The 27,282-nt window shown below is 41.2% G+C and overlaps 1 protein-coding gene across 1 annotated transcript; it reads left to right on the top strand.

Moving 5' to 3' along the window:
* Positions 1-209: 209 nt before the first annotated feature.
* Positions 210-26,487, top strand: LOC311262641 (alpha-tectorin-like). The gene is made up of 19 exons (XM_084362201.1): positions 210-290; positions 2,034-2,102; positions 2,739-2,836; positions 4,170-4,397; positions 4,552-4,635; positions 5,184-5,289; positions 5,395-5,524; positions 5,760-6,003; positions 9,347-9,503; positions 20,162-20,249; positions 20,404-20,466; positions 20,631-20,833; positions 21,285-21,422; positions 21,883-22,067; positions 22,151-22,305; positions 22,456-22,701; positions 22,793-22,955; positions 23,140-23,232; positions 25,467-26,487. Exons 2-18 carry the CDS (start codon positions 2,057-2,059, stop codon positions 23,230-23,232), a joined length of 2,427 nt encoding a protein of 808 aa, XP_084218327.1. The 5' UTR covers positions 210-290; positions 2,034-2,056; the 3' UTR covers positions 25,467-26,487.
* Positions 26,488-27,282: the final 795 nt, after the last annotated feature.

Genomic DNA, 27,282 nt, shown 5'->3' with positions numbered 1-27,282 from the left:
CTCACATCCTGCATCGGCAGCTGTCACTTAATTACAGAGTATTTGTTAACTGGAATGTCCCCTGACAGAAGCTACTTTGGGATGACAAAAGGCCAAAAGAATCCGTGAGAATTTCTTCGTTCTGCTGGGGAGTAAACAAGATTGAGGACATGTATAAAGAGAGAGTCTGTGGACAAGGACACAGAGAGACTAGGTGGACAAATCAGTGATAGTGCTGACGCATCCAGTGAAACTTCTCCTCAAACACAGAGCTGCTTGGCATCCCTGGTCTCCAACAGTTCTTCTAGAGGGTAAGAAAACCTGGAAATTTTCGGCTCACCTTTTGTCTCTACATTTTTAAATTATTCACTGTAAATTCTGAAAAAAAAATTTAATGATAAAAATAAGTAAACAACAAAACAAAAGCAAATACAGAGACCGGAAAATACAACTGCGTGTATGTTTTGTTTTTTGCAACACTGCCGGTAAAATTTGCAGAATGTAATTCCCTCAGAAAAAGTGAATTTTACATTTGTATACAGATGTGTAGGAGAGACAGAAATTCTTCGTCATAATTCAAATACAAAACAAATTGTGGCATATTGTGCTACATTTTAGTTGAGTGACCTTCATCGAAACATGACTTTTGAATGAATTCACCAGAAGAGTTGAGTGTACAGGAGCTGATTTATCATGTTGTGACTTATACTGTATTCTGAAATGAACAACGTTTAGGCATCTGAGGGGAACATCGGCACCTTTAAAGTGCTTTCACAATTCTTAAATAATTAATGATGAAAGAAAGGCTCATTAAATGTCGACATATGCTCAGTGTTGATTTGGAAAATTACAGACAACAGGCTGTATATTTCTTCAAAAACTTACAGTGTCAGTATGCTGTTTGTACTCACTTTTACAAGGTTACAGAGTAAATGTATTGTCATTTCTTAAAACACAAGGATTTAAAAGTCCTAAGAGTCCTTTGCGCTACATCTATTTTGGATAAAAGAGTGTTGGTGATCAATTGGAGAGTCTCACAGCCTGGGGAATGAAGCTGCTCTGTAGTCTGGTGGTATGACAGCAGAGACTTCTGTATCTTTTTCCAGATGGCAGCAGAGTGAACAGACTGTGGCTGGGGTGGGTGATATCATTGATGCTCTGTAGATGGTACTGTTGTGTCCGTTCAGGACAAATCAATCTGTGTTCATTTGGTAACGCCTTGCTGCATGTTTAGGATGCAGCTGTTTTTGTCTGAATTTGTTAGATTCGTTTTGATCGAAAGTAAAGAGAATTGCGTGCATAAACCTCTCGTCCAGCATCCTTTTTATACACAACAGGTACCAGTGATGTTCTGGGTGGTTGTAATCAGCCACTGTAGAGCCTTCCTGTCCTGGGCCATGATGAACCATGCCAGTTTGTGATGTTTCCAGTCATGCTTTCTATTGCTCGTCTCTAAAAGTTGACCAGAATCTGGTTCCAGCCTTTTTTGTGCTTTTTTAACCAGGGTGGTGATGTGTGATGATCACATGGATGGAGGTATGACACGTAAAGTGAGAGACAGACAGGAGGAATAACCCAAAGCAGGACAGATGTGGACATTGTGACAATTTAGCTTTCATCTACAGTGAAATATGTTATCTCTGTTAAGCATTAAAGTTGCAACAGAGTTGAGGCGGGTACATGGGTCATTGATAACCATTAAGCATCTGTGTGACTGCATGTGTTCATTCACGGAAACCTACAACGGAAATCTACACATTTTAATATTCAGGTATAAATAATAATTAAATTAATATACATTTTAAACTCTTGTTTTAAAAAAATGAATACATTGGCTGTGTAACCTTGACGTATCCATCCATTCTTTCTCTAAACAACTTTCAAAACGCATGTATTTTCTTGTTTGGGGAGGAAAGGGAAATATAAGGAACACTCACAACATTCAAAATCAAATATTGCCATTACATTTTACAAGGGAATATTTAAGCAATTCACTGTATTTACAAAGTTAATTTTCAGGTTGGAAAATTGTGACTACTCCAACTCTGTTTCAGGTCCCTGTCAGCGGACTGCCAACATGTTCTACTGTGTACTTTACCTGGCTGCACTTATCTTGGTGTCAGGTAAGATGGCCTTACAACTCAAACACAGCCACACTGACTTTATTGACACTGCATCAGGTCACTAGTTTGGGCTCCAGGAAGTCACTGTCCCCTGTCAAGAAATTGTATGGCAGATATTGGAAAATTCAACGTTAGTAGGCTTTTTTTTTTTTTTTTTGTCTTTGGAGGGAGCCTGGATAGCTGTTTCCCCTGTTTCCAGTCTTTATGCTAAGCTAAATTAAGATAAGCTAAGCAACTGCTGACTCTAGCCATATGTTTAGTCTGGTATATTTTTCCTCATCTAACTCACAATAAAGTGCATTTGCCTAAATGTGAAACATTAGACTTTGTCACAATGTAGTGAAGCTACGTTTTCAATTAGAGAATGACTTACCTTGAAGTACCTTTCCTGTTTTCAAATTATAGGGCCTTTAATGCATCTTACTAAAAATAAACCTAGACACAATGTTAATTTGACAAAGAATAGTGTTACAGTATGTGAGTAGCTGGCATTCTCACTAACAACTGATTAAGATGGAATTTCATTTACTGGCCTCAATATTAACATGTCAGCCTCCTCCCTGTGGATTCTGTGGTCTTGATTTTTTGCTGTTGGACCACAAATGTTGCACAGAGCATGTGTCTTCATAACTTTAGGTACTGCTGCAACAAACCAGACGTTTACCAGTTCTGGGGAGATGAACATCACCTCGTGCCCCATCACCTATTACGGACAGAAGTATGACAAAATTTATGTGAGTAATATAAGCCCTCATGATATAGGCATGTCTTTCTACCTACTGTCATGACTGTCCTTTGTTTCCACCTTCAGTGAAGACCATGTCTGCAGGATAATAAACATCAGGACCAGAATAAGAAGGACTGAATGATATTAAAATATCAGTATACACTTTTCAGTAACAATGACTTACATAATAAATACCATAGACACATTTCAACTGTGTGAAGTATCATGCACAGAATGAACTTGTGTGGTTCAGGAATGATAAATAAGCAAAGTTCATGTGATTAACAAAATGAATTGCAACTCAAATATAAGTAACACCTTTATTAACATGTTCTCAAGTTAGATTTAAAGTTTAGTGGAAAAACATTCTCAGATATGTAAGTGCATTTGATCCGTCTACCTATTTTTTTGTTTCACTGAGTCAGGAGTCACAAAATGTGACCAAGATGTGTCTCTTTGAGCCTGCAGGTAATTTGCACATGCACGGGGTAAAATCAAGCGAGAGCAGGTGACAAATGTTATAACATTGAATGGCAGTGATGGAATGTAAATAAGTACAATTAGTTAGTACTGTTTTTAAGTACAATTTGAGATACTTACTTACTTGAGCATTTCCATTTATTTGATAACTTTAGTCATGAGTTACTTTGCAAATTGTATGCTACTCCAAAGTAGTGCAATTTTAAATTAATTTATTCAGATAAAATATTCAGATATTCAGACAAAAAAAAAACACAGATCCCGATAATAAGAGAAGGCTAAATATCAAATAATCAGTCAACCTGTAGTATACAGTGTATACATATATGTAAAATGTACTTTTACTCATACTTTTGGTAAATTCATTGCCAGAAAATTACTTCTGATACTTAAATACATTCAAAATCAGATATTTATAGACTTTGACTTAAGTACTATTCACTCATAACATTTTAACATGATAGCTTTACTTTAACTCAAGTATGACTTTTGAGTACTTCTTAAAACACTGCCTAACAACATGCACGTACTCATGCCACAATAAAGCCACCAAAAAAGACAGTCATGTTACACAATTTAAAATATGATGTAACATTTGTATAAATACATACATGTGTTTACAAACTTGTCACATGTGACAAGCAGTGACACAGAAGTGGTTTAGAAAAGACGAAAACATGTTTTGAAATGACTATTGAAATTAAAGTAACATTAAAATAATGATTTCAAGTGACAACTTAAGACTGGATGGATTAATTAATCAATTAATTATTTAATATAATGAACCTTTTTAAGTGCTACACTTTTCTGGCTACATTAATCTATTTATTGGTTTTGTTCTCTCGATGATATTCGAACAGGTGGCCTTCAATGCTAACAGATTTGCAGTTTGCTTCAATGGCTTATACAAACCTGGAATCAAAAATGACTGTATTGTGATGTCTGGCGGAACAGCTGACAGAGGCGACCTGGCAGTACTGACAAGAGAAATACCTACTGGATCTGGAGTTCATAAACTACTGCCAAACCTCAAGAACGCTGGGAAATGTGTCAACATAATACCTTTAAAAGACAGTCAACAGTCTGAAGTAAGTCTTTTTTAATTACTGTTTTTTGGCTTTATTGGTTTTATTTCTCTAATGAAATGATTGTTTAAATAAGAAGGGGTATTTCAAGTCATTGCCTTTTCTAAGTTAAGCGTTTCTTAGTAGTCTCTGAGTCTCATCTTTTTTCTGTTTCCAGATTGAACAAGTTGAACTTGGCAATTTTGGGACACAAGCAATTCTGGCAATCAAGACATATTCTTCGTATACAAATGTTGATGTTGTAAGTATTGATTATTGATTGGTTGGTGGGGGGAGTGAGGCTGATCAGAAGGACAAATCTCATCGCCAGTAGTGGTCCGTATATGGCTTGCATACTGACAAAAGAGTAGAAAAACATCTTCAGATTCAAAATGATTTTTAGATTTCATGTACAAAGGTGATATAATAAGAAAAAAGACATAAAACATAAATACAGTTAGATGACAAACAGCAATGGCATCTAAAGAGCTTTCTGTACTATTTTGTCAGTGTATGGGCGTTTTTCTTAGAGATGGGGCTGTTGACTTTGGTTGCATAGACTTGATACAATTTCTTGGAAAGCCTGGATTGAAGGGCAAGTAATCTTGTTCCATTGTTGGACCAGTATTTATTAGATATTTGCCTTCAGTCAGTGTAAATATAAATATTTACCAATGATATATAGTTCTTAAAAAAAAAAGTTTTAGCTTTAGCTCAGTTGAGTCTTATTTTGTGTGTCTAATTATTGGCCTATGAAATAATTAGTCTTTGTTATGGTCTTTGACACTGACTATTTTTGGCACTTTCTAGGTGGCAGATTCACAAGTAAATGGCCTTACAGTGTCTAAACAGAAATTCCAAACGGCTCAAACCAATAAGGGTGTCATCACAGACGTGAGTGGATGCAGACTCTCAGGTGAGTAAATTTAGTGTTTTCTAGAAGCTAACTTTAAACCTCAAAAGCTGATATTTAATTGGCTTATTATATGAACTACCTACGTAAACTTTTCCAACCTCATAGGTGTTGTTTATAAGACAAATACGACAGTAAGGGACCCAAAAATCTGCTCTACTATTACCTGCGATGTGAGCGGAGTGGCTACTGCTGTCAGCAATTGTGGTCCCATGGAGCACTGCCAGGGGAATGGGAGGTAAATATTTGAAATACTAATTCAAAGGAAACATGACCAAATAAACACAATTTTCAGCTAAATGATAGTACTTTTAACAACTATGATGGTGGGTGGCACAGTTATTTTTTTGTTTTAAAGTGAAACCCAAAAAGTTTAACACCTCACTAATTCCTACATATGAATTTTTTGAGTCCTTGATATACACTGATGGTGTTATTTCCTGTTTGTGTCTGTCTCTCCCCGCCTCCTTCAGTTGCATATTGAACACCATGTGCACCGTGACAGGCTCCACTGTAATTGACTTCATTGGCAGAGTCCACTCTGTCCCGGACAGGTGCGGGTACACTCTGATGAGGCCCTTGTCAATTCCAGGCTTCCAAGTGCTGGGGGTTTTCCAGGAAAGACGCCGTAAAGATGTTAGTTTTTTGGACCATTTGATACTGCAGCTGGACAGTGCAGGTGTTCAGATCTCCCTGGAACAAGGCGGCAGAGTTCAGGTATGTTACCTACTGCCACAATAGCTTTTGTAATGTGTCATGTCATGACACATGTAATTCCCACGTGTTTCTATCTCATCATGGTTGCATTGCCAGTATAAATCTCGGTAATGTACGTTTCTGCAAACCACCATGTTCAAACATTACTTTTCTTTTTGTTGCAACTTCACATTTATTAGGTTAAAATTTTAATTTTATGTTGTGACAATGCAGTGCTTATGGTCTGGTAAAGTTTAGGCACAAACACCTTGGTTAGGGTTAGGAAAAAGATCATGTGTTGGATTAAAAAACCTAGTTTTCTTACTATAGCACAACTGGACCTCCAGCGGTTTCACACTTATCAATGGTGAAATGCAGTCTCAAACAACAGTCACTGGCTTGGCAGGCTTCTTGCCTGTAAGCTCAGATACTGTACATAGAAGGTGAACTTATATGACAAATTTAGTAAAAATGTCAATATGGTATATAAGGCATCTTACAAACCTGCGTATCCATGGTTTGAAAAAGGGTAACTGCCAACTGCCAAATTTTATTATGCCGACTGGGCTGGCCATTAGGCTACACTTGTTGTGGTCCTGCCTACCATTACATATTACCAAAAACAGAGGGGGTAATTCAGAGACATGTTTGAGGTAATAACCTGGTTAAAATTTGACACAGCACACATATGTGTGGAGCCACACTATAGTAGCCACACTATAGTAATGGCCTGTAATGCAGGCTGTATACAGCAATCCCTTATTTTCAGCAACACAACATAATACAGGCTCAGACCCACAGTCCATATTCAAATACTACTGGGTGCAGTTACTAAATGTAAAGTTTGTTTTGGCTGGACACACTGGATGCCTGTGTACTGTGTGGCAGCTGCGCTACTGAGTCATATGATGACATGATTTTCTTTTACCCCGCTGAAAGAGTGAGAAAGCCGGAGGGGGAACAAGAGGGAGCGAGGGAGAGGAAGTGGAGGTGAAAGAAAGAGTACACAGGAAAGAAACTGCCCCTCACCTGTTGTGTGTTTTGTCTTCATGTCTGTGACATATTCTATACATACTGACTTTGAAACTGTATAGATCAAGCCTCTTAAAACTTCCCGTTCCTCTGTGACGGGGCCCTAATCTGCCCGTGATGGGTCGGTGCACGGACCTGGAAGAGTCCGTGACTGGAATGAGATCCCCCCACGATGACGTAGTGAACACAGGGCCAAAAAGTAATGCCCTTAAACACCATGTGTGGAAACCAGTTGCTATGGTTTATCTATCAACCAGGAGGAGCAATGATGATGGAAGCTAAAGCATTACTATTACTACTACTACATTATTATTGGGAAATATGAGAGCAAACGTTTTTTTTGCCAGAGTGAAAATGTTATTTTTGAAAGATTAAACGCCAACAAGCAAATTGTGGATTTTGAAAAATATTACATCAATCTTTTTCAATATATTTTGTCTTTTCAAGTGTTCTGAAATTATTCTAAATGTTCGGAATACTTGAGTCAGGAGCAATCCTACGCAAAACAAAATAAAGACAAAAACATTTGCTCATTTTTTCCATATTTCTGTAAATGTGCAGCTCAGCAACACAGCTGCTATGCGGTACACAGGCATCCAGTGTGTCCAGCCTGTAAGCTGGAGTTTAAGAATTAAGTCAGTGTAATGTGAGGCAACTGTTCCAAACCATAATACCTACAACTGACAATAGCTGGAGAACAGCTATTGTCTAATATATGACTACTTTTTTAGAGAAAAAAGACAAATCATGCTATGGCAGGAAACAAAATCAAATCAAGTCAAATCAAATCAAATTTTATTTGTATAGCCCAAATTCACAAATCACAGTTTGCCTCAGAGGGCTTTACAATCTGTACAGAGACGACACCCTCTGTCCTTCGACCCTCGATTCGAGTGAGGAAAAACTTGCCCCCCCCAAAAAAAGGCCCTTTTAACAGGGAAAAAAAATGCGGAAGAAACCTCAGGGAGAGCCACAGAGGAGGGATCCCTCTCCCAGGACGGACAGACGTGCAATAGATGTCGCATGTAGAGAGCAGATCAACGAGATCACAATGTATTCAATTATAAGCGATGGTTGACAGGAGTGAAAGTACATAAAGATGTATTACAGCAATAATAATGAAATGCACATGGAAATGTGATTACTAGTGATAACAGTAGTAGTGATTAATGGTAAGGATAGTATGTAGTAATGCATTACAATAATAGTAGTGGAACGTATGTAACAGAGATGTGACTAACATTAGCGACAGTAGTGGTGGGTGTCAGGCAGGGTCATGGCAGTAGGCGCATCCACGATCCGGCAGGGCCATAGCAGTGGGCGCATCCACGATCAGGTAGGGCCATAGCAGTGGGCGCATCCACGATCGACGACCCGGGCGCGGCCAGGATCCATGGGGGCCTGTAGGACTAGAAAGCACAAGGACTCCGGGGAAGAAGTAAGTCAGTGACATGCAGAGATGGGGCATGTATACAGGCATAATGTATACAGATGGAGAGGAGAGGAGAGGGGAGGAGAGAGAAGCTCAGTGTGTCATTGTCCCCCGGACTAGGCCTATAGCAGCATAACTAAGAGCTGGTCCAGGACAGGCCTGGGCCTGTCCTGGCCCAGCCCTAACTATAAGCTCTATCGAAGAGGAAGGTCTTAAGTCTACTCTTAAAGGTAGAGAGGGTGTCCGCCTCCCGGACCAAAACAGGAAGATGGTTCCACAGAAGAGGAGCTTGATAGCTGAAGGCTCTGGCTCCCATTCTACTTTTGGAGACTTTAGGAACTACAAGTAATCCTGCTTTCTGGGAGCGTAATGCTCTAGTTGGGTGATAGGGTAGTATGAGCTCCTGGAGATATGATGGTGCCTGACCATTAACAGCTTTGTAAGTGAGGAGAAGGATTTTAAACTCTATTCTTGATTTTACAGGGAGCCAGTGCAGAGAGGCCAATACAGGAGTAATATGATCTCTTTTCTTAGTTCCTGTCAGTACACGTGCTGACAAAGACACTCTACAAATGCACATGAACTGTGCACATTTATTTCCAACAATTCATTTCCAAATGTCTCCCACACCCTATGACATTATCAAGTAGTTATAAAATCTGTATGGTACCACATAAGGACTTACAAACATAAAAAGTAAAGTAGTGTTTATCTTATGTTCAACCACTAGAGAGCAGACCACAGTACTCTATGATATGAAACTTCAGTTGTGACAAAAATATGGTGACAGCTCTGACATGCATTTGTTGATATTGCCTCCACTTAGAACAGTGTCATTGTGTATTTGTAATGTTTGAGAAAGTGTGTCCTCTGTCACTTTGCTCCTTTGCTGTGATGAAGCTCAATGACAGAGAGCTGATGCTCAACACCACAGCTCAGGTGGTCCATGATGTGGAGCTCTCTAGGGACCAGACGGGATTGACTGCAAAGATATCAGCTTCCAACCACACACTGTCTGTCCACTTTGATGGCAACACTGCACAAATCCACATGAGAGGTACACACAAGTTAAAGCCAAAATGTGATCAATAAGCTGTGATAAAATTGTTGATCCCCTTCCCGACATATATTACTCCACATGTTTAATAGAGTAATGCCAGTTGGAATGGCAGCTTTCTCCATTGCAGATAAGGCAGAGAGGACATCAAAGGGCCTGAACACCCACACAGGTGTTTTTAGTTATTCTGGCTTATTAGGCCTCAGCTCATTTTCAAAGTGAGCAGAGCTATGCAATGGACTGGTGTGGTGTCAAATTACTCCAGCCTTAACAGCTAAAACAACCTTAACAAGAGTATTAGAGGGATGTCTGTCAAGCACATTCTTTACATGCACGCACAGTCAACACAAATATTTCACCACAAAAATTCCCAATCATGGATGTTCATGTTTCAGCTAATAACAAAACCCAAAAACAAATCACCTGTAAATTTTACTCGATTGTAGGGTATTATTTGGCGATAGCACCAAATCTGGCCTTGATCTGATACAATTAACAATCAACATAACAAGCACACCCCTGCCAGTTGAGCTGAGATGGAGCAGGTTAACAGTTTTAGGGTTCCTTGGAATTATCATCACTCAGAACCTTTCTTGGTCATCGCACATCACAACCCTGGTTGAAAAAGCACAGAAAATGCCCTACTTCCTAAGGAAACTTAGGATCCCACTTCCTAAGGAAACTTAGGAAGTAGATAAGGCAGGAAACTAAGGAAACTTAGGAAGCCTAAATTCTGGAGCAATGTTCTGATAAACATTTATGGAGGAGCAATAGAAAGCATCACAAACTGACATGGTTCATCACGGCCCAGGACAGGAAAGCTCTACAGCGGGTGATTAAAACCACCCAGAACATCACTGGTACCATCTTCAGAGCATCAGTGACATCAGTGAAATGAGATGTCTACACAGAGCCCAAAGATACTAAAAGACAACACCCACCCCAGCCACAATCTATTCACCCTGCTGCCATCTGACAAAAGATACAGAAGTATCCGCTGCCACACCAACAGACTACTCAGCAGCTTCATTCCCCATAATGTGAAAGTCCTCAATTCATCATCAACACTCCATTTTCTAAAATAGATTTTAAATCCTTGTGTTTCAAAAACATTGACATTAAATTTACCTTGTACCTTTTAACCTCATATAATAATAAAAACATACTCTCCTAGGGGAATGAAAAAATCTAGCTTGAGTGCAAATTTCCAGTACGTTCCATTTAAAAGGGCATTTGTAAGATATGGCCAGAATTTTTGTTCAAAACATTTAAAAATGAGTGTGACGAAACAAAAGTGTTGACGTTATGTGCAGAGATGTCAACTGATGTCCACATTGTCTCATAATACCACTTTGTACCTCAAGAGGCGATAGTTTGGTAGTATAGTCCCCCATAGTTTCAGTAGGGAGATGTAAAAAGACAGAGTTTTACTACTTAGTCTAACAAGTTAATGAAATAAACACAAAATTTCAAGGACACAAATATTTTACCTATTTTCATTACAAAACAGAAAAATGCAACCATACACCTCTTTTACAGAACTAAGATGAGCATAAATGCCTTCATTCAAACTCAACATAGATGAAATAAAACTTACAAAACAGTCTTGGTTTGTCTTCTCACAACCACCTCTGGTTTGGGCCAAGTAAATCCTTCATTCACAGAGTAAGATGTGGAAATCTTTCTGCTCTACGTACCATTTACATGCTCTGCTGATGCCCGTCTCTAACTTCTCCGCTGCTTCGTTCCTTTTCTTTCCCAACCTGCCATGTCTTCTCATCCCTTGAGTCATAGTCCTGGTCACCCTAACCCTAACCAAGTCTGCTAAAAGGGCCACTTAGTTCCACAGCTTACTGAGAGGCTAGTCACCAAAGATAGCTACAGCAAAGAGTATAGTGAGCAGCAATTAGCAGTTATGCTGCCCTCTATAGTTTTGGAGCCATCTTCAAATTTTGGCCATCACAAATAACACCTTTTAAAAGATAATACCTGAAATTAGTTCTGCCAAGATTTATGCTTATGTAACCCGCATTTAGTTATCCATTTTATTTATTTATTTATTTATGTATTTTGCGGGTCCACGCCCCGTGACCCCGAACTTCCTTTAATCGCGGGTCACAGGGTTTCACTTCCTCTTCCGTCTCCACTGTGACTGTGGCATGTTACTGTTGGCGTCGCAAACATTTGACTGGAGCGCTCTGAATCAAGCACCGTCAGCCACTGAATCGTTATTGAACGCATCCCATTCAATACTCCATCTGGATTTCCTGTCGGGCCGCGCATGGAAGCTCAGCTCTGACCACTCGGTTCGAAGGTTTTTACTGGACCAACTTTGGATTTTCTTCTTGTGGACCATGATCCATTCATCCCAACTCACATGGCGAGCTAGATCAACAAACTGGTCAAGTTTTACTGGACCAACTTTGGATTTTCTTCTTGTGGACCATGATCCATTCATCCCAACTCACATGGCGAGCTAGATCAACAAACTGGTAGGAGAAACTCTCTCTCACACCTACCGGACTGGACAAACCTTTTTTTTTTGGATTGACTGGATACGAACTGAACGTTTTTTCCTCAAGAACTTTATTGTGAAAAAACAAAACTAAACAACAAACTAAATCTGTTGTGGTGTATTGGTTGTTTTTGTAAATAGTTCTCTGAATACAGACACTCAAACTGTACGACGGTTTCATTCATTCATTCACAATCCAGGCTCCTTTAAAGAACAGGCTTCTGTTGTCGCTATTGTAGCCGTAGTCTACCGCCTAGCCCATATGCGTTACATCTGTGGCGAGCTAGCCAGGAGCCTGTTATTGTGGATTTGTGTCTGTATGTACGTACCGATGTGTTACATTTAAGGAAAAAAGGGTGAGTTGAAATATGGATCCCTTTGAGGAACTTGGTATCAATGTTGCTCATTCTGTTATCATAACTGGTGTAACAAACACTCAAGCAGAGAATGAGATTATTGATCATTTACGTAGTTATGGTGAACTTAAAACATCGTTTACTGTTACAGAACGTGAAAGTCCATTTTACAAAAACCTGGCCGTCGAATTTATTAACGCTGCTGCCTTGGCACAGCTAAAACCGCATTTGCCATATACTTACACATCTTGTGTAGCTGCAGACGTTGAATTTGTTGTTTCATTACTTTCAAGTGAGCGCGCTGCCACAGTCACAGTGGGGACTACCCCATCCCCCGACTACCTCCAAGTGCTGAGACGTCTTTCCCAGCAGAGCGGCCAATCCTTCGACAACGTCTTGAAGGGAGTCTTTGACCAAATAAGTGCACATTTGGGAATAGCGGCTACTGGAGAGGAGTATGAGGAGGAAGACACTGTTGAGGTACTTCCCTCACAGCAAGTGGGTCATTCCTCCACTGACCAGCAAGAACCTCAACCCCAGCCAAATCCACCTGTAAATCTGGGACCGAGAATTTTGCTCGCTGGAAATGACTTGAACCCCCCTGAGGTACAAAGAGTTGTAGTTGAGCATATTGTGCGCAGAGATGATGTAAATATTCAACCTCTGTCTTCACTCAGACTACGCACCTTCTCAGGGAAGCTTCCAAAACCCCAACACGAAGCAGATTATGATTCCTGGAGGTCTCAAATTGAACTTTTGAATGCAGATCCAAGCCTTGCACCATTACATATCACCAGACGCATTTTGGAAAGTTTACTTCCCCCAGCTGCTGACCTGGTGAAGACTTTGGGACCTAATGCATTGCCTGTTACTTTTCTGCATGTTCTTGATTCTGCTTACGCCACTGTTGAAGACGGGGAAGAGTTATTTGCCAAATTTCTTAATACTCTTCAAGACCATGGGGAAAGACCATCTGCATATCTGCAGAGGCTCCAGCTTACTCTCAGCACAGTGGTGAAGCGTGGTGGGGTTCCAGCAGCTGACACGAACAAATACCTGCTTAAGCAATTTTGCAGGGGTTGTTGGGACAACATGGTCATAAATAAACTACAATTGGAACAGAAGAAAGACCAACCACCACTATTCTCAGAACTGTTATTTATGCTAAGAACAGAAGAAGACAGGCAGTTGGCAAAAGAAACGTTAATGAAGAAGCATATTCCAACAGTCAAGCACCGTGCTAACCTTCAAACTCACAGCACCAGTGCATGTGCATGTGGCCATTCCTCAGATGGAAGTGCTATTGAAGACCTGAGGAAGCAAATGTTAAAACTACAGAGCCAGATGTCCGCCCTGCTGTCGAAGAACTCCACCTCTGCTAAACTGGAACATCAGCAGAATAAACAAAAACCAAAACCTGGCCAAGCAACCAACAAGCCAAAGCCCTGGTTTTGTTTCAAGTGCGGACAAGATGGTCACATCTCTCCCAACTGTTCCAGTCAGCCGAACCCTAGCCTGGTCGAAGAGAAACGCCGCCAGCTAAGACATAAGCAGCAAACCTGGGAAAACAGAAAGCCATCAAACTAGAAGCAGCTTCTGCCAAGGGACAAGTGGGAGCTGCAATGTATGAGTGTCCCCACACCAAGCACCCATCACCACGACCCCCTTTGCCAAAGGGATTAGTGGGTACAAGAAGCACCGGTGAAGTGAAAATTAAAGGAACCAACTTCCACTGCCTTTTTGACACGGGTTCCCAAGTCACTACAATTTCACATTCTTTTTACAACACCTACCTGTCAGACCATGAAATAAAGCCATTAGATGATCTTCTGGAGGTGGAGGGCGCAAATGGACAGAGCGTGCCATACATCGGATATGTGAAACTCAGTTTGACTTTTCCGCCAGAGTTCATAGGAGAAGAAATGGACATTGACACCCTTGCCTTGGTTGTTCCTGACCTGCGATCTTCACAGCCCTCCGTTTTAATTGGCACGAACACTCTGGATGTTGTCTACGACCAGCACTGTCAGTCACAGTCTGAGTTCCATCCTGTGCCTTTTGGATACAGAGCGGTGCACAAGATTCTGGAGATAAGACGCAAGTTAACCATCGACGACCACCACGGCATTATCAAGATGCAGTCCACTATCCCACAGATTATTCCTGCTCGGCAGACTATTGTGCTGGATGCTCTTGCCATCTGTCCACTTCTGCAAGGTGAGAAAGAAGTGGTCATCCAACATCCAACATCCTTCTCCCTGCCTGGTGGTTTAATGGTAAAATCCGCTCTGGTGGACCTACCTCCTGTCCAACCTGGCCCTCTGCCAGTGGTAATTACCAACGAGTCTGACCATGACGTTGTAATTCCTGCAAGGGCAGCCATAGCAGAGTTAAGTGCCATCCAGACCATCCTCCATGAAGAGCAAAGAGTGCCTCAACCTTCCACCTCTACAGAGCCAAACCAGACCAAGTTGAACTACAACTTTGGGGATTCGCCACTCTCAACTGAATGGAAGCAACGGGTAACTGCCATGCTCGACAGTATTCCAGAGGTATTTGCTATGCACGATCTTGATTTTGGTCGCACGGATAAAGTCAAGCATGAGATCAAACTGTCTGATCCAACTGCTTTCAAGCAACGACCAAGACCAATACACCCTCAAGATGTGGATGCTGTTCGCCAGCACATTCAAGAACTATTGCAATCTGGTGTTATACGGGAATCCAACTCGCCTTTCGCTTCCCCCATAGTTGTAGTGCGGAAGAAAAATGGCACAGTGAGGCTCTGTATCGATTACAGGAGGTTGAACGCACAGACCATCAAGGATGCTTATGCTTTGCCAAAGCTAGAAGACACCTTTTCAGCACTCTCTGGCTCCACATGGTTCTCTACGTTGGACTTGAAATCTGGGTACTACCAGATAGAGATGGAGGAAAGCGACAAGAGCAAAACTGCGTTCGTATGTCCTCATGGATTCTATGAATTCAACCGCATGCCTCAAGGGGTAACTAATGCTCCCAGCACCTTTCAACGGCTCATGGAGCGGTGCATGGGAGACATGAACTTGAAAGAAGCACTCGTGTTCATCGACGACTTGTTAGTGTTTGCACCAACTCTGGAAGAACATGAACAACGGCTGATGAAAGTCCTTCAACGCCTGAAGGAGTTTGGATTGAAGCTATCAGTTGAGAAATGTGTCTTCTTTCAAACGTCTGTTCGCTACCTTGGGCATGTGGTTTCAAGTGACGGAGTGGAGACAGATCCAGACAAGATTGCCACATTAACAACTTGGCCAGTCCCTCAAAATCTCAAAGAGCTGAGGTCGTTCCTTGGGTTCTCAGGATATTACCGGCGGTTTGTGCAAGGATACTCCTCAATTGCCAGACCCCTCAATGAGTTAACTTCTGGATATCCACCCAGCCAGAAAAGGTCGAAGAACGGGGGAAAATCTCAACATTACATGAACCCAAAAGAACCTTTCGCTGCTCGATGGACTTCTGCTTGTCAGCAAGCCTTTGAAGAGATCATCCAGAAGCTCACTACAGCCCCGGTCCTTGCCTTTGCAGACCCAAGAAAACCCTACGTCTTGCACACCGATGCTAGCTCTACTGGTCTTGGCGCAGTCTTGTACCAAGAACATGATGGACGAAACAGAGTGGTTGCATATGCCAGCAGAGGCCTGTCACGCAGTGAAAGTCGATACTCTGCCCATAAACTTGAGTTTTTGGCGCTCAAATGGGCAGTAACAGAGAAGTTTAATGACTATCTGTACGGATCTAATTTCACTGTGGTCACAGATAGCAATCCATTGACGTATTTGCTCACTTCTGCAAAATTGGATGCTACAAGCTACAGGTGGCTTTCCGCTCTTTCAACCTTTACTTTTAAGATCACCTACCGAGCTGGGAAGTTAAACACTGATGCCGACGGACTCTCTCGGCGACCTCATGCTGAACAAATGGAGGACGCCATGTCTCAGAAGGAACGAGAGAGAATATTGAGATTCACAGAACAACATCTTGAAGACCCAACCTGTGTATCTATTGACCAGCACTCAGTCCAAGCAGTATGTGACAGACAACTGGTGTACAGCTCACCTGACTGTGATCAAGTTGCTGCTCTCGTGCAAACGCTCTCCATCAACACTGACAGTCTGCCAGACAGTTTTTTGAATGATCTGCAGTTCTCTTCGCCTGTTGTGCCATCCCTTTCTGATGCTGAGATTGCCGCCAAGCAACAAGCTGATCCAGTCATCCAGCATATCATTGCTCAACTGGAGAGAGGAGAAACTCCGCCACCATCTCTGAGGGAACAGCTCCCCGATTTGCCATTACTCCTGCGAGAGCTTACACGTCTGGAGCTCCATAAAAATGTTCTCGTTAGGAGGAGGAACATAGGAGGTGAGCCTACTTACCAACTCGTCCTTCCAGAGGAGTGTCGGCCTGAGGTCCTTTTCCAGCTTCATGATCAAATGGGCCATATGGGCACAGAGAGAACACTGGATCTTGTCAGATCACGTTTCTTCTGGCCACGCATGTCAGCTGCTGTCTGCCATAAAATCAAGACATGTGAGAGATGCATCCGAAGAAAAGCACAACCTGAAAAAGCTGCACCCCTTGTCAACATCAAAACGTCAAGACCACTCGAACTCGTCTGCATGGACTTCTTGTCAATAGAACCGGATCGGAGTAACACCAAAGATGTTCTTGTCATAACGGATCACTTCACAAAGTACGCTGTAGCAGTGCCAACCCCGAATCAAAGGGCCAAGACAGTGGCAAAAGCCCTATGGGACAACTACCTGGTCCACTATGGAATTCCAGAACGACTCCACAGCGATCAAGGGCCTGATTTCGAATCACACACCATCAAAGAACTGTGTCAAATGGCTGGAATCCACAAAATCAGGACCACACCTTACCATCCACGTGGCAACCCTGTCGAACGATTCAACCGAACACTTCTGAACATGTTGGGCACTCTACAAGAACAAGACAAAACTCACTGGAAAGATTTCATCAAGCCACTGGTACACGCTTACAACTGTACTCGAAATGACGTCACCGGTTACTCACCATATGAACTGATGTTTGGTCGACAACCACGCCTTCCTGTTGACCTTGCTTTTGGACTGCCTGTGTCTGAGAAAACCTCTACATCTCACTCACAGTATGTGGAAAAGCTAAAGTCACATCTTGAGGAAAGTTACAAGATTGCGACTGAGAACTCAGCAAAGGTCATGGGGCGAAACAAGCTCAGATTTGACAAGCAAGTCACTGCCTCAGATCTCTCTGATGGGGACAGAGTTTTGGTCAGAAACGTCAGACTACGAGGCAAGCACAAGATTGCAGACCGATGGGAGCCAGATGTGTATATCGTCCAGAAGAAAGCCGGCACTCTTCCGGTGTACACAGTCAAGCCAGAAACCAAAGACCGTCCCATCAGAACCCTCCACCGTGATCTGCTGCTGCCTTGTGGCTACTTGTCACCAGCCAGCGACTCAGACAAAACAAAACAAACATCAGTGACGTCATCGTCTCCAGTGACTCCAGAAAGCACAGACCTCCCAGATCCTGAAGATTCTGATCTGCAAGAATTTTTCTTACCTGACTTACCAGGTAACTCTGGCTCCAGTCCTACCCGATTCATGACAGTCATTGACTTACCTGTTCCAGCACCTGCAGTTGTACCAGTTCCTGTGGTTCCGCCTGGCCAGCGTCCACAGAGCCTTACTGAAGAAGAACCTGTTGGAGTGGAAAGAGAAATGGGGTCTGGACCAGAACCCGTTGCTGATCTTGAACCTGAACTAGAATCGATTGAGCTGGATGAGGATGCAGAACCCCCAGTTGAAACGGACTCAGATCCTGCTGTTGACTCGGATCCACCAGAGGAAAACGCCTCCTCACCTGAACCCTCCAGCCCGGAATCTGTACCGCCAGTTCAACGCCCCACTAGAATACGCCGGCCTCCTACTCGCCTGCAGTATTCAAAGCGTGGGCACCCGGTTCTGCACAGTATTCAGTCCCTGTTCCAGGGACTCAGCGCTATGTTTACCTCTGCATTACAACTTGAGGAGACCCCTTTGACCACTGCTCCCTGTGAACACCCTGTACGCTGCCAGCCACCTGCATGTACGAGGCCGTACATGAGTTTAGGGGGGGAACCTGTAACCCGCATTTAGTTATCCATTTTATTTATTTATTTATTTATGTATTTTGCGGGTCCACGCCCCGTGACCCCGAACTTCCTTTAATCGCGGGTCACAGGGTTTCACTTCCTCTTCCGTCTCCACTGTGACTGTGGCATGTTACTGTTGGCGTCGCAAACATTTGACTGGAGCGCTCTGAATCAAGCACCGTCAGCCACTGAATCGTTATTGAACGCATCCCATTCAATACTCCATCTGGATTTCCTGTCGGGCCGCGCATGGAAGCTCAGCTCTGACCACTCGGTTCGAAGGTTTTTACTGGACCAACTTTGGATTTTCTTCTTGTGGACCATGATCCATTCATCCCAACTCACATGGCGAGCTAGATCAACAAACTGGTCAAGTTTTACTGGACCAACTTTGGATTTTCTTCTTGTGGACCATGATCCATTCATCCCAACTCACATGGCGAGCTAGATCAACAAACTGGTAGGAGAAACTCTCTCTCACACCTACCGGACTGGACAAACCTTTTTTTTTTGGATTGACTGGATACGAACTGAACGTTTTTTCCTCAAGAACTTTATTGTGAAAAAACAAAACTAAACAACAAACTAAATCTGTTGTGGTGTATTGGTTGTTTTTGTAAATAGTTCTCTGAATACAGACACTCAAACTGTACGACGGTTTCATTCATTCATTCACAATCCAGGCTCCTTTAAAGAACAGGCTTCTGTTGTCGCTATTGTAGCCGTAGTCTACCGCCTAGCCCATATGCGTTACACTTACATATGGAATATCTAAAGTTAACTAGTTATTGGATAGAGTACTGTGGTGAACCTACCTTGACAGGTTTATAGCTGTACTGTTAAAGCTTTATCTCATGATCATGATAATATTGCAAGATGACTATTTCTTCTTTCTCCTCTTTCAATGTGGTACAGAGAGCAATTATGTGTCATTACATTTGTAGTCAGTGATAGAGCATAGTGCACAGATGAACAGGGTTTAGCTGTTGAAGTAATTATGAGTCAGTGTGGCAAAATATATCATCAAGTGCAGACTTTAAAGCTGACTTTAAGTTTTATTATAAAGCGTTATGGTTCAAAAAAGACAGACTCAAATTTTTTAGTAAAATATTGAATATGACTGAAGACGTGCCTGGGTTGGAGTGGAGTGTGGACATCTAACATTGTATCATCTGCATAGAACTTGAGTCTGAAGTATGGATGAGGAAGAAATATATGTATATACAATGTGAACAGCGACCCAGAATATCAACACTGTAACTGATTATATTATTATTAAAGCAAGCCATGGGTCATGATTTAGGAAGTAAATGTATGATTAAAGGCCTCCTTTTGAGTACATTGTTATTACCCCTAAATCAATTGCCAAACATTAACGTTAAACATTTTTTTTACTATCTTCTGTTTCTTATTTAACACATGCATGTTTAAAATGTAAAAACATTTTTTTAATAGTAAATGTATGAATTGATTTCTCTTAACTAAGGAGGTGATCAAACTTGAGAGTCTTTAAAATTTGTGAATACCAGCTGTCCTTCAGTGTGCTCTTGTGCATGTCCACTGTAACGGGTAATTGATCTGTCAAACGCTCTTTCCTGAAACTGACCAGGACCAAGAGGAGCACTGGTACATGGTTTATGTGGCAATTCCAGCAGGTCCGTTAGTGAGGAGAAGATCTCTAAACACTCTGCCGCTGGGTAAGACCTCAAATACCACAAACACTTATTGGCAACCACTGGTGTTTTTTTTGATTAAATGATTTTGGAACATGCGTGCAACAGTCTCTCTCCTGTAGTTTTAGCATTATGTTGTTGGCCAGTCTTTGATCTTTTGTTGTTTGTTGCCCGATAGCTGTGGGATACAGTACAATGATGCTGCTGACAGTAGAATCAACTGCAACGCCACAACTGAATGGTAAACTCTCTTTAAATGAATAAACAGGCAACATTAACCTTCATGCGGTGGTCACTTACACCAGTGATGGACCCCTAAACCCTCATTATCCTGTTTATTCTCGTAGACTTTTGTCTTACTGTCCTTAATGGTTGAACCCTCTTGTCACATTTTCACTTGAACAGGTGTAATATCCTGAGGCAGACTCCCTTCAATGCTTGCAACAAGCACATCAACCCAGGGCCCTTTGTTACTGCCTGCACACACACTTTGTGCAAATACCCTGCAGTGGATGCTCTCAAGTGCCAGTTCCTGGAGGCCTATGCAAGGGTCTGTAGCCACCTTGGCAATGTCACAGTGGAGAGCTGGAGGTCAAAGAACAGCTGCTGTAAGGCTGCCTTTCAGCATCTTTGGTCACGTTTTGATATTACCTGATAAGTCTGAAATGAACTCCTACATTTTGTTGAATATTAACACAGCTGTGTTTTAGGACAACTGTGTCTTCTCATCATCTGTAGATATTTAACAGTGCAAAAAAATTCACACCTACATTTATTTTTAAATGTTATTTATGACGCCTTTAGATATATATTTATTTATTGAGTCATGTATTGATTTTAGGCAGTTTAGAGGTGTAGCAGCATCAAGATGATCAATTGATTGTTAAGTATTTGATTGGCACTTGAAATTCATTGTCAATGCAATCATTCACAGACTGCCCAGTTTATCACATTTGAACTGGAGGATAACCCTAACCCTTCTAATCAGCCACCTGTATTAATGCATTTTAAAATGGTCTCTATTTCTTCATGTATCTATGTGTGTTTGTGTGTTTGCAGCCAAGGTCCCTCAGGCTTACTGTCAGAACAGGTTCTGTAGTGCACACGAGTTCTGTGGCGAGAAGAGAAATGGTGGGGAACCCCGCTGCCACTGTCGGGCCATTTTTGCCTCTAAGTACAGATCAACAAGCACTTTTGGTGAGTCAGCTATGACAGAAGTCACTACTGCTTGAAACTGCTATTTCATTAGAGGCTGGAAGAAGCTCTTTTAGATGTATGGTATAACAGTGGAGTATCCATATAACTTATGTGGAACTTACCATGATATTGGGCCAGTACTTCCATTCATTTTTAAAAGTAGCATTTGGTCATTTCTGTCTTCATCGATTACCCCTAATTTAAAAAATAGCCATTTTAAGCTTTATCTGTATATAATCTAGCCATATTTTACAGACTAGTTGGCATACAAGTATTTATTTGACTTGCATGTTAACTTAATTGGTCCAAATGTAGAGGTTTGGCAAAGAGATCAAAAGTAAAAGTATACACAAAACTCTCAAAAAGTCCTTTAGGAAAAACATAAGAATATGATATTATGTGTGCATATTCCTTATCTGTGAACCTAAATGAATATATTTGTTTTATTATGGGTGTTCAGGTGAACCAACGGTTTGCAGTCAGAAGTCTGCTTCGGCAAATCTGGCTAATTGTCTCTTAGAGGACAAAGGCATCGACTACTCTGTCTTACACCTAAATGACCCGGCCTGTAAAGGAGAAATGGACAGCCTAACCCACATGGTGACATTTAATTCCAACAGCCACAATTGTGGTGCAGTGCTCATGGTGGGTACCCTCTTTTATTGAGCTGAATTAATAAACTGTTATGTGCACCTGAATGTTCAGTTACAATGACTGTGTCCATTCAGGCAAACGAAAGCAAAATAATCTACAAGAACACCATCATGACACGGAACAGCTCCCTGTTTGGCCTAATCAACCGTCACGACTCAGTGCATATTGACTTCTCCTGTTATTACAGTCAGCCTGATATCAAGAGCTTGGCCATCAAACTTAAAGACAGGTGTGTGGCTGGTGCACAGTACTGTATGTAGTTCCTGTATAGTCACCTTTTTGTTAACAAGAGACTTGTTTTTTTGAGTGTAGACTGAAGCCTTGTATATTTAGGACGTGTGTGAGTGGAAGCCAACTGATAAATGTCTTTGCTCTCCAGCTCTGTAAACCGGCAAATTACTTCTGGGGAATGGAATTACAATCTGACCATGAAGCTTTACACCGACTTTGACCGCAAGGTAGCTATCCAGTCAAGCACTGAAATTAATCTGGACCAGAAAATCTGGGTGGAGCTGAAGACAGGTGGGTTGGATGACACAATAGTCCGTGTGGTGACTGACTCCTGCTGGGCAACCAATCAGCCTTCACCAAGTGGAAGCCTGAGATATGACCTCATCATCAAGGGGTGAGTTACACACTGATGCTCATGGTGATTAAAGCATTCTTTTATGTCGCTGGCCAGTCCCAGTCATGTCTGCTTTGCTGTTTTTGAGCAGTTGCCCTAACCCTGCTGACGAGACGGTGAAGGTGGAGGGAAATGGGCTGGGAACGTCCAACTACTTTTCTTTCAACATGTTCCAGTTTTCTGGCACGACTGGTGATGTCTACTTGCACTGCAGATTAGTGCTGTGTGTCAGGCAGGGTGACACCTGTGCACCGGTATGCCTACTTCCTGAATATATTCACATAAATGCAAAAATAAAAATGGTAAATGATCAAATTTAAGAATGTAGGCAAGACATTTTTTTATTGAACATCGGTCGGTTTGTGTCATTGTTTGGCCTCAATAACCTGTGCTGACCCAAACCTAAAACTGAATCTCTGTTTTCTACTGGCATCTTAGAGGTGCAGCCAGGCTAAGAGAAGGCGCAGATCTGCCATGTCAAAATATGAGGATGAAAACCCTGTCTTCATCACCATGGCCTGGACTTATTAGGTAAGTGCAACTCTCCTGCTTATTAATGGCATCAGTGCAGAATTGCAGATTATTGATGTCCTGTGAAAACAAATTGGTTTCCCATGAGCTAAAAAAAACAGTCCTGTTTTGAACTTTGTGACAAGCATTTTTCAGGTATTCCAATAGATTTTTAAGTAATCCATACCACGTTGTGTGGTCAGAAGTGAATAAAATCTGAAATGGAAACCCATAGCAAAGATGTATATGTGGTTGACCTCTCAAATTGACTATAAAACCAGCAAGCTGAGTTCTGTGTACCTCACATCCTGCACCGCCCACATTCAGCATGGGTAGCCAATAGTCATTTCACTGCATTCAGCTGTGTGTGACCATGCCCTGATGCCATCCTGGAAAATTTTCTCAAGGTGTTTCAGATAAACTCAGATGAGAAGTCGATTGAGAAGACAACTCCATCATCCAGATCCAGATTCAGTGGCCTTTAAAGGGTCTCAGGACATTACAAATTCAAACAAAACAAACATAAGAGGGGAAAACATCTTTATCTATGATGTTGTGGAGTTTATGAGATTTATAGAAAATCACCAAACTCTGCAATTTTTCTGACTAGCGCAGTTGGGAAAGCCCAGGGGCTTCTGTTCTCCCTTATAATACCTCTTTTTGGCATTTATGGCAACAAGCTGTGAATCTCCTTTTAAAAGGTAGAGGACACAAGCCTTTACCTCTCCATACAGGAGCTGCATTTGCTTTTGGAATCCTGTGCTTTCCCATAACTGTGCCTATAGCATAGTTCTCTCTATGGCTGAAAATGAAGATCACATATATTTGAAGGTAAAACTACCATTCCTGCCGACTCCCAACTGCTTTGCGTGGTCCCAAATTATCTGGAACTGCTTCCTGTGGATGTCCCTACCCTAACCTGCTCTTTCCCTTTGTCAAATATCCCATTTACCCATTTAGTTTTTCCTGTCATGACAATTCAACATTGTCATTCATTAGTTTGCTGTAGAGATTTACATGTGGAAAACCTCCATAATCTTAGACAAATCATTCCCAGTTTGAGTCAAAATGTTGGGGGACCTCCAATGCAAAATGCTTAGAGCATCAAAATGCTAAAGCCACCCTACAGAAGCATGATTACTCTGCCAGTCAGCCTACAGCAAGACATTGCTCGAACAGCACTCATGTTCAGCAAACATGGCCAGTGTGATGGAGCGGCACTGTCACCGACTGCAGGCAGTGCGCACACATATATACACACACATACCCAGTGTAGGGAAAGTTAACCAGGAAGTGTAATAAGTTACTCTCTTAAAAAGTAATATTATTTAACTTTTTACAAGTTATCAAAAGTAATCAGTTATGTTACTTGTTGTATAATGAAATTACTTTTAGATATAGATAACAACTCCTCCAAAATATAATTAAATAAGATCTTGTCCACTTATGTTTTGTCCACACTGGATGCTTGTGTTTTTGCAGAGAACTGGTAAAAATAGGCAAATTTTCTACCTCATGTTTAGTGCAATGGTTCTTAAACTTTTTCGCCCCCCTTTTTCGCCCCCCTTTGGAGGAAGAAGAATAAATAAAGTTAAATCTGTGCAAAGACCAAACAACAACATTTGGCAACAAAGCCAGCTGTTTGACCTATAAAAATACGAACATTTGCAATGTACATCTTCTAAAAAATAACAACAATGAAGTACATATTGTGCAAAAGAACAAAAATAAGTGAAAGCATTTGGAAAGAATTATGAGGTACCTTATTCTTTAAGATTTCCAGCCACTGTTTAACTCTGAGTACTACTATTTGCATTGAAAATATGTTCCAGACAATAACAAACAAGAACAGATCAGTTATATTTGTGCTGGAAACTGTGCAAAAATAAGTTGTTGGGTTCAGGTCTCAAAACAGTTCTCCCATTCCATTCCATGTTCTGCCAGGTAACTGTCAATAATGTTGAAGAGCTCGTCAGCTGTAGCTCTCTTCGCCACATATTTCAAAACAGCAAATCTTCATCAAGCGACTCAGATGTGACGAATCGAATATAAGCAATAAGCAGTGAAAGTCATGCAAACAAATAGGAAGTGACCAAATATCCATTAAGTTCTCAATAAAATATCAGCGAAATACCTAATCACCAAAAATGATTGAGATCAAGATATTTATTTCATTGCCGTTTTGGAGAAGACACATACTGTATGTGTTATACATGGATTAACAACTAACCATTACTTGGATGTGTTTATTTTAGGTATATGGAGATTTGGACTGCCAACAAGCTCAAGACCCAAACTGATTCCTGTTTTGGCTTTGTCCTGATGAAGATGTGGGATCAGCTATCATTCTTGTGAAACTCTGCCAGCATATATAATTGTAACAATGGGACACACACAGATCCTTCTCTTGCCTTAAATTTGTTTGGTCTTGTTTTGGGTTTCTGTGGTTGTTTCCCCCAGGGATGGTGAACATAATTTCTGGAGTATTGGAAAGGTACTGATTTGATTAAGTGTCTCACACAGGCAAATTTATTAACTGTCAGAGAGCCTGACAGAAAGCACCAGCCAAAACCTGATAGGAGAACACACAAACATGAATACTGTAAGATACCTGTTGTACTGTGTTTCAGTGGAATGTGGGTCTTTCTTTGTGATTTAAAGATTAATTACAACATACATGCAAAGGTGATTGAATAAGGTTCTGTAACGATTCTTATCAATGAGAGGAAGAATGACAGTTAGTCAGTTAGTTTTGTTGAAAATGACGGGTTTTTCAGGGCTTTTCTGCTTTTTGCAAGTATTCTTTGGTATACGTTTGGAGAGGCTAACAAGGTTATGCAAACAATGTATGCATGTTTTGACAATAAAATCGGCATGTTCCAGTCTGTGGCCTCAAAAAAATGCAGTCAAGCTAACTATTTATCTACCTTTATTATGATGGTGTATAATCAATAAAAAGCATAAACGTATGTATGGGAGCATTACCTGAGTGTGCAGTTATTGACAATAATAAGTCAATCACAGGCCCAATTGTTCCTGCTGCATCCTTATAGTTATTTCTGCTCGATTTAAGATTAACAATGTCACCTTTCACTATTATCACAACTAATATATCACCAAACCTAGATGATGCTCAGATGGGAGGAAAAGCAAAAATGTGTGCATACTAAGTTTCGAGTTTGCGTTTTGTGGCACATGGTTTTTGCCAGAATATACACTGAAGAAGGCCGTCCTGCCCGAAACTTCCGTGTGGCAACAATAAACAGTTTGATGGGAGTGCTTACCTTTATTTTCATTTTATTTTGTGGCACAACAATCTGCCAATCTGATGTTTTTGTTCAAAATAGTAAACACCTGGAGCTGTGCTTAAAGTGCTTGAAAACACTTTTGTATGTTCCATCCTCCAGTTTAAAGGCCTGCCAACTCCTCTCCAGTTAATTAGTATAGGACAGTGGCTTAAAAGGACACCCCCTACATATGTGTTTATTCATTTTGATATTTACTGTTTGTTAATTGTTTAATTTGTTTATGTTTTATTTACAACTAATTATTGTGGCTCAATGGAAAAGATATAGGCATTGTAATTACAAAGTCTCACCACAAGAGGGAGTTTGTGGTTTATGGTCGCTCCAAGTCGGCGCAAGTCATTACATGCATTGTGTTGTTCCAATGAAGCTAAGAGAGGAGAGTATGATTTACGATGCTGCTATATGTCTATGTTTGCAGGTAAGCAAGCCACAAAAACTCATATCTGTAACTATGAATTAGTGTCTCTTAGCGTCAGAGTGTAAGCATATTGGCCATTTACTCCTTTGTTGTTGTGTTAAAGCTATAGTCTGTAACTTTTTTTGGTTATATTTGCTCAAATTGTCATTATGATTATAAAGGTCATTAATGATGCTGTATGCACCAACATGTCAGTATGAGATGGGAATAAGACTGTGTTGAGTCACTTTAGTCACCATCAAAAACCACAATTGCTAACTTGGAAGCACCCCTTTAAGTATCTTCATCATATCAGTGATTGATTGAATAGTTTATTAGACAGAAATGCAAACAGCATAGTCGGTC

This window comes from Pagrus pagrus, assembly GCF_965226575.1.
Source record: "Pagrus pagrus genome assembly, chromosome: 9".
Taxonomy (NCBI): Eukaryota; Metazoa; Chordata; class Actinopteri; order Spariformes; family Sparidae; genus Pagrus; species Pagrus pagrus.
Note: the sequence above shows the minus strand (reverse complement) of the source record. Positions and strands in the feature narration are given on the sequence as shown.

Excerpts from the sequence above, each read along its gene's own strand:
- LOC311262641 (XM_084362201.1), top strand. The coding sequence starts at position 2,057 with ATGTTCTACTGTGTACTTTACCTGGCTGCACTTATCTTGGTGTCAG. Across the intron at positions 5,290-5,394 it reads GAGTGGATGCAGACTCTCAG|GTGTTGTTTATAAGACAAAT; the intron begins GTGAGTAAATTT and ends CCAACCTCATAG. Across the intron at positions 5,525-5,759 it reads CACTGCCAGGGGAATGGGAG|TTGCATATTGAACACCATGT; the intron begins GTAAATATTTGA and ends CGCCTCCTTCAG.